This window comes from Morone saxatilis, unplaced genomic scaffold (assembly GCF_004916995.1).
Source record: "Morone saxatilis isolate NCDOM2014 unplaced genomic scaffold, NCSU_SB_2.0 Contig12, whole genome shotgun sequence".
Lineage (NCBI taxonomy): Eukaryota > Metazoa > Chordata > Actinopteri > Moronidae > Morone > Morone saxatilis.
This window is the reverse complement of record NW_023339674.1, coordinates 1,765,269-1,771,982: the sequence shown is the minus strand read 5'-3', so window position 1 is coordinate 1,771,982 and position 6,714 is coordinate 1,765,269. Positions and strand designations below refer to the sequence as shown.

The following is a 6,714-nucleotide window of genomic DNA, read 5'->3' as shown; positions in this document are numbered from 1 at the left end:
TGTTTATTTTCCGTGCCATATCCATTCAACCTCACATTTCCCCCTGTTCATCCATCCCTGCCTGCAGTAGTACTTTACACTAAACCATAGTGGACTTCCAGCTTTATGTAAACGGTTTGTGTTTGTCACTTTTCTGTTTCAGGCATAAGCAACTGTTTTTCACTGTAAACGTTTACAGGACTATATTGTGTCATCCCACATCACAAAACACAATCCAGTCTTTACAAACCTTCAGTATATTATCTGTCACCATGAATGAATATAAACAGTCTATGCTTATTATTATTATTATTATTATTATTAAAGATTTTTTTCCATAAGTAATTTTGTTGTTCCCAACATAGTTTTTTTAGGGTTGCTTCTTTTTTTTTTTTTTTTTACAAAAAACATGACAGAAATATATCATAAAACTTTTTCTCGTTTTATATTAAATATGTACTTTTATAATTTGAATATATATAATTATGTAAATTTTAATAATGTTATTTCTTTCATCATCATTTCTTTTCCTTTAGTTTAAACAAAATTTTTCCAAAACTTTATTTAACTTTTCAAAAATACTTACAAGTTATACAAAAATAAAATCTACAAGGCTTTGTTAAAAAATTATAATAATAAAAATAAAAAGAATAAAAAAAAGACAGATAAGATTAATAAGATTAAAACAAATAAATAAAACAAATAAATGCAAGATTACAAATCAAGGCATCCTCTCTAACTGACACTCCTCTACGACCGACACTCTGCTGGTTTACCGGAACCAATGCATGAAAAGCGTTCCCCGCCGGAGCATTATAGATGTTGGACGGGAGCGATGGAAAGATGGCCGTGGCCGTGCTGCAGATGTCCTGTTTGTATCGGGGCATGTTGGCGGTCAGAACCACCGGTATCAGGACGCTGATCCCCGGGCTGGTACCGGCGCACTTCCGAGCCTTCTCGCTGCGGAAGGAACCGGAGCTGGAGGAGAACCCGTTCTTCAGCAAGTACCGGGACAAGATCCAGAAGCTGCGCAGGTCAGCGGGCCACATCCGGAACTCCGTTAGGAAATGTGTTGTTTTAAAAGTCGTTTGCTTGTGGAGAAGTGTGCACATTATCTAGACTGGTGAAAAGGATATCAGAGGAATTCTGACGGGCTGCTGGTATATTCGGTTTATATTTGAAGTGTCAAGAAATGTTTCAGCTGTTTAATTTTAACATTTAACATTGATTCGTCCTCCAATTTCTTATTGTGTTTTTATGCTGCACTCAAATAAAAAAATTAATTCAACTTAAACAAATGTTTCTTGTATGCCGAACTTTTGACTCACAGGTCTGTGGGAGGATGGACTTAAAGCTGTGCCCTCCCCTCTATTAGAAATACTATAATTGGACCCTTCCTTCACACCCCCACTTTACCAGTGGACTTCAGAGTGATACAGGGATTGTCATCACAGCTAAAACTAAATAAGAAGATAGTCTCAACAGATTGGAAACAGAAACTGTTTGCTTAATAAATAACTTTCATGGACTGTCACAAGAGTTTAAAAGCAGAAAGTCTCCTGGTGGTGTGTTTAAGGACATCAACAACAAAAACACCTGACTTTGCCTTCATGCTGCAGACAGAGAAATCACTGAATAATATCACAGGTCGACGTACACGGTGTTCTGAAATTAACGTAAATGAATAACTGTCTGGAAGATTGGAAAATGGTTTAGAAACTGATGTTTTTTTCTCTGAGCGGAGTCAGCAAACACGGCTTATAGTCAATGAGATAAAACTACTATAATGGTGCTTTATCGAGCTGATGCTTGGAAGTCACCAAGTGAAGTAGAAGCTTCAAAGGCAGGTTGAGATAATCCTAAAAACTGTAAATTACTGCTGCCTTTAACCACGTCACAGCGGAGTGGAGGTTGCTCTCTGTGTTTTGGGGTTTGACTGATTTGTCCGACTTGTTTTCAGCTCCAAACCACAGGAGTACAAAGCCCGGGTGGAGAAACGACACGAGGTCAAGAGCGAGGTGCTGGGACACTCGAAGCAGGCGGAGTTTGTTAAGCTGATGGAGCAGGAGGTGGAGTATTTCATTTATACAGCACAGTCACTTAAACACAACAGGTTAGAGCAGGTTTTACCTTTAAACTCTAACAGTGTGTGTTGAAGTCTCTGCAGTAGTTGGACGGAACAATACTCCTGTGTTTATTATCCACATAATGGAGAAGGACGATCGGTCACTGGTTTAATTTCTGATTTCTGGTATGAGTGTGACGTCGCCTTTTGTTGTGGGAATCTCTGCAGTTGGAGAAAAGGGACAAGTTGGCTGCCGGCGATGGAGCGTCAGGAGGTTTCACAAAGAACAAGGTGAGAGGGCGGAGGAGCAGTTCAATCAGCCTCCTCTTGCACAATATCGCTTTAACTTTTCTTCAAATGTGTTCTGTTTCTGTGGTTATATTCAGGGATTCTCCTATTGACTTTTTCCATTCATATAAATAGATTTAATTAAGTCTGATGTTTTTGAATCAGTTCATGGAACTCTTTAGTTTTCAGTTATTTTCAGTCTTATATCTGTTTTTATTTGGCTTTTCTAACGTAGGAAAGAGTCATGAATGTTGTCAGTGTGATGAAGATGATGACGATAAAGTGTGCACCTGTAACTGTGTACTGTGTTCTTCCTCAGACGCTCGACTCCATCCTCAACCTGGAGATGATGAGGGACAAGACGGGAGAGGAAATTGCAGAGGTGAGTCTGCGGGGGGGGGGGGGGCGGGGGGGGGGGGGGGGCCTGTGAGTGGCCCTCCTCACCGCCGCCCGCAGTCGCATCATTTCCTGCTGCCGTTGAAAAGCTTCTGAAACTAGTTTTCTGTTTTTGACCTCTTGTGTTCTTCTCTCAGCTTTGGATGAAATATTACTCGGCCAAGGACACAATCAGCGCCGTCATCCCGGTGAGTTTAACGCCAGAGAACATGCTGAGTCAGCGTTTCATGTTCTGCCATTTACGTCTCCTCATCTTTTTGAAATGAACAAAATTGTGTTATCGCCTTGAACAATAACAGAAGTCCAGTGTTGTTTTTGTCTCTTTACATATCATACAGTTTTAAATGTGTGGTGGACAGTTGCAGCCCCAAATATAACATTATTGTTTGACTGTGACGCTTATTATTTTTCCTGGACTCCCTACTTCAAAATGAATCATGCCCATTCCCTCCTCCACGTGAAGCTTATAAATAGAAACTGACAGTTTTATGAATCCAACAAGGATGAACAGTGTTCACATTGGCACTGTGGCTAGTAATGATCTTATAACCTCCTCTCTTACATTGCAGACTCAGATCTACGAGGTGATTTTCAACAGATCACAGTCCTGCCAGATGGTAAGATCTCTGCTGCTCGACCCTCAAACATGTTGATGAGAAGCTGCAGAAACTAAACTTGAGTAAAACCAGTGCTTCATTTTGTGTTCAGGGTTGGGCTGAAATGGTTGTAAAGTACCCGATTATTTATATATATATTATTTTTTCTGCTTCCAAGCAACCAGCCAGAATATGCATCAAATTTTCCCTCATTATTTTCTTCATCTCATCACCACGGTAACCTCTCTCCCTCTCTCTCTTTGTTTCTATCAGTTCCTCTACGCTTTGCCTCAGCAGGAGGGTTATGAGTTCTTCTATGGTCAGTGGTCCGGACACGAGCTCCACTTCACCTCCCTCATCAACGTCCAGGTAAACCCACTTCACGGGCCTCTTCTCTTGCTCCCCGGGGAGTCTGACAGCACCGCCTTCACGTTCAGGTCGCCCTGAAGGTCAAACAGTCAGCCAGTTGGCCATTAAAACAGTCGCTCAGTGAAAGTTCTGTGGATTGTGGGTGTGAACACAATGTTATCTGGATGCGTTAATTACAGTTTTTCCTCTTCCTGTTGGTGTCCAGATGCTGGGCGAGAACGCTCCCAGTCAGCTGATCCTCTACCACTACCCAGACCTGAAGGAGGAGAAGGGCGTGGTCCTCATGACAGCAGAGATGGACCCCAAGTTCATAGTAAGTCCTCTACCTGGCTGCAGTCTGCACACACTGTTAACAAATAACACACACTATATGGCCAAAAGTATTTGGACATGTAATGTTCACCCGTCCACATACTATTGGCCATGGAGTGTATTCAGACCTGGACAACAAGCACTGGCTGTATGTTAAACCGTCTGCCCCTCCTCTGCCCAGACCGTCCACCAGGCCCAGTGCTTGGCCAATCAGGTGCAGCTGTTCTACGGCACGCAGAGGCAGGAGACGTACCGATTGGTGGAGACCTTCAACCACTCCCCTGCAGAGTTCAAACACATGTCGGTGATAGCGGAGCTGGAACAGAGCGGCCTGGGGACCGGGGTCGCCACCGGAGGATCGTAGGGAGACAGACTTGAAAGTCGCCAACCAGCTCCCCTGCAGTCGGATTCCCACAAACTGTTGGTCTTTATTTAAAGTGGCAAAGAGATACGTGCTCCTTTGCTCGGCACTTTCCTTTTACTGGATATAAAGTTTGCAGCAGCGGCTGTGATTTTGGCAAAAGAATTTAAAGGAGCATTAGTAAATTCTCATGAACTCTGTCTGGGACATGATCATCCATCCCGTGATGCTACACGTCCTTTCATCGTCCAAACATTTACAACCACAGGAGAATAATGTGGTATTGATCACTTCTGTTAACACATCCCACTGTACCCTACCCTCCATATTAGACTGGACCAGAAGGACTTTGTTAGCCCTGAAAACCCACATGACGTTTAATAAATCATCCTCAAAAGCCCAAATCTGTAAATGTGACTGCTTTCATGCTGAAATATTCCTAATAATTATTCTGCCTTTCTGCCAGACCTTTGTCCACATCAGCACACACTGGGTGTTGGGCATAAAAGGAATAAAACGGCCCCTAAAAGTAGAGTTACTTTTCTTCTGAAATATAGGACAGGTGTTGATTTCGTCCCTAAACTGTGTGAATGGACCGTGTTATCTGTTGTAAAACTGTCAGACAAAATAAATATCTATACAGGTGGCACAGTTTTGTGCTCATTTGGTGCACGGTAGCTCTCACACTGGCCTGTGAGTTTATACTGTACAGGTTGAGTTTGCCACAGAATGTTGTAGAGACAGCCGGCCTTTTAAAGGCAGTGTCTTACTGATGCTACCACTGGGGGGCATCAAAGTCATATATCTTCAAATTCTACAGACAGTGGCTTCAAGATTGGTTTTCAGCCTGCTGCTGTGACTCATAACTTTGAGGGTCTGACACTTTGATGTGCCTTGATGAGGATGTCATGGGTGCTTGCTGAGCTGAGAAGCAACCCTCCTCTGGAGCTGACACATGAGAACGTCACCCTGAAGGTACGTATACAGTCAACCACATTATACGGGATCAGTATATGACAAGACGCCAGAGAGACTTACACTGGGTGAGATTTCTGTAGATCTGTGTAGGTCAGCTTCTGTTGTTTTTCCCCCCTAGTGGTGATAAATCCATTTCTACAGCTCTAAGTAACATTGCATTGAAGACACTTCTTACTGGTGGAGACTAAATGAAGGTGGGTGAACAGTAATCTCTAAAATCAGACATCCTCTAAATATCCTGAAATATCAACTAACTACAACTAGTAACCCAAAAACTAAAAAGTTGTCTAAAATAACATCTGGATAAATGTGATTTCAAATTGCGGATTAATAGATGATTTGGTAGAATTAAAATAAGATAATCTAATTCTGTTTGTGTGCAATAGGTGTCAATGAATGCAGACAGGAGTCTTCTCTGCACATACTATATGTACATACTATAAAGGAGGTAGTTCTTAGTGAGGGGGTAGAGTGACCTGGACTCGCCACGGCGTGTCAACAACATTCAAACATGAAGCTGATTATAGGTCATTCACTTTTATTGTATTCATACATGAAAAAATACTGTGCAAATCCCCAAACGCAGTCATTAAGGGATGGTCAGATATTCAGTCAACACAAAGAAGGAAAAAGTCTTCCTCTTGACAACATTTACTCTCACACACACACTCACACATACACACACAGTACAGAGAGCTGAAGAGGGCATTAGGAAGGATCTGACCAGTTTTTCTGTTCTTTGAAATCAGAAATTAATTTCATGATTGAGAATAAAAAGCTCATACTGCTTTGCAATCGTGGCATGAAACTAACATTTTTTCCCATGAAGACAGGAAACCAAAATAAAAACATCACAGAACGATTATGTTGCAGTCATGTGAAAACAAAACCATTATAAATAATTGTGTTTGTCCCCTCTGGCTTTCCATACTCTTGACTATGGACCACCATGGCACAAACATCGTACAGATAAAAACACACAGCATTCATTTTAGCTGGACCAAACGATAATGAGCTACAATTCTCACAATTCTAGTTGTATCAAAATCTTACAAAAAGGTTCAAACAATGTTAATTAAAGGAAACATTTTCTATCTTCTATCTAACGTTGGCTGACTGTAACATACAGTACAGTGGCTGGACTCAACAATACAACAGGTATAAGACCAAACAAAACTCACATTCATTTCAAATACACACAACCTCTCAATGTGTTCATTATTGAAACATCGGGTCACATCTACATTATTATACAGATTTGTCCTTTCCAATATTCACAGTGCGTTAAAAATACCCAAACTACAAAACCTCTGAAGCGCTTTCAATCATCTAAAAATGACAAAACTAAACACAAAGAACACTGATGTGAC

The 6,714-nt window shown here is 41.4% G+C and overlaps 1 protein-coding gene across 1 annotated transcript; it reads left to right on the top strand.

The window, feature by feature from the left end:
* Nucleotides 1-798: 798 nt before the first annotated feature.
* Nucleotides 799-4,770, top strand: atpaf1 (ATP synthase mitochondrial F1 complex assembly factor 1). The gene is made up of 9 exons (XM_035653972.1): nucleotides 799-1,013; nucleotides 1,940-2,048; nucleotides 2,273-2,335; nucleotides 2,652-2,714; nucleotides 2,866-2,916; nucleotides 3,298-3,345; nucleotides 3,598-3,693; nucleotides 3,899-4,006; nucleotides 4,187-4,770. Exons 1-9 carry the CDS (start codon nucleotides 799-801, stop codon nucleotides 4,367-4,369), a joined length of 936 nt encoding a protein of 311 aa, XP_035509865.1. The 3' UTR covers nucleotides 4,370-4,770.
* The last annotated feature ends 1,944 nt before the right edge of the window (nucleotides 4,771-6,714 follow it).

Excerpts from the sequence above, each read along its gene's own strand:
- atpaf1 (XM_035653972.1), top strand. The coding sequence starts at position 799 with ATGTTGGACGGGAGCGATGGAAAGATGGCCGTGGCCGTGCTGCAGATG. Across the intron at positions 2,049-2,272 it reads TTAAGCTGATGGAGCAGGAG|TTGGAGAAAAGGGACAAGTT; the intron begins GTGGAGTATTTC and ends GAATCTCTGCAG. Across the intron at positions 4,007-4,186 it reads AGATGGACCCCAAGTTCATA|ACCGTCCACCAGGCCCAGTG; the intron begins GTAAGTCCTCTA and ends TCCTCTGCCCAG.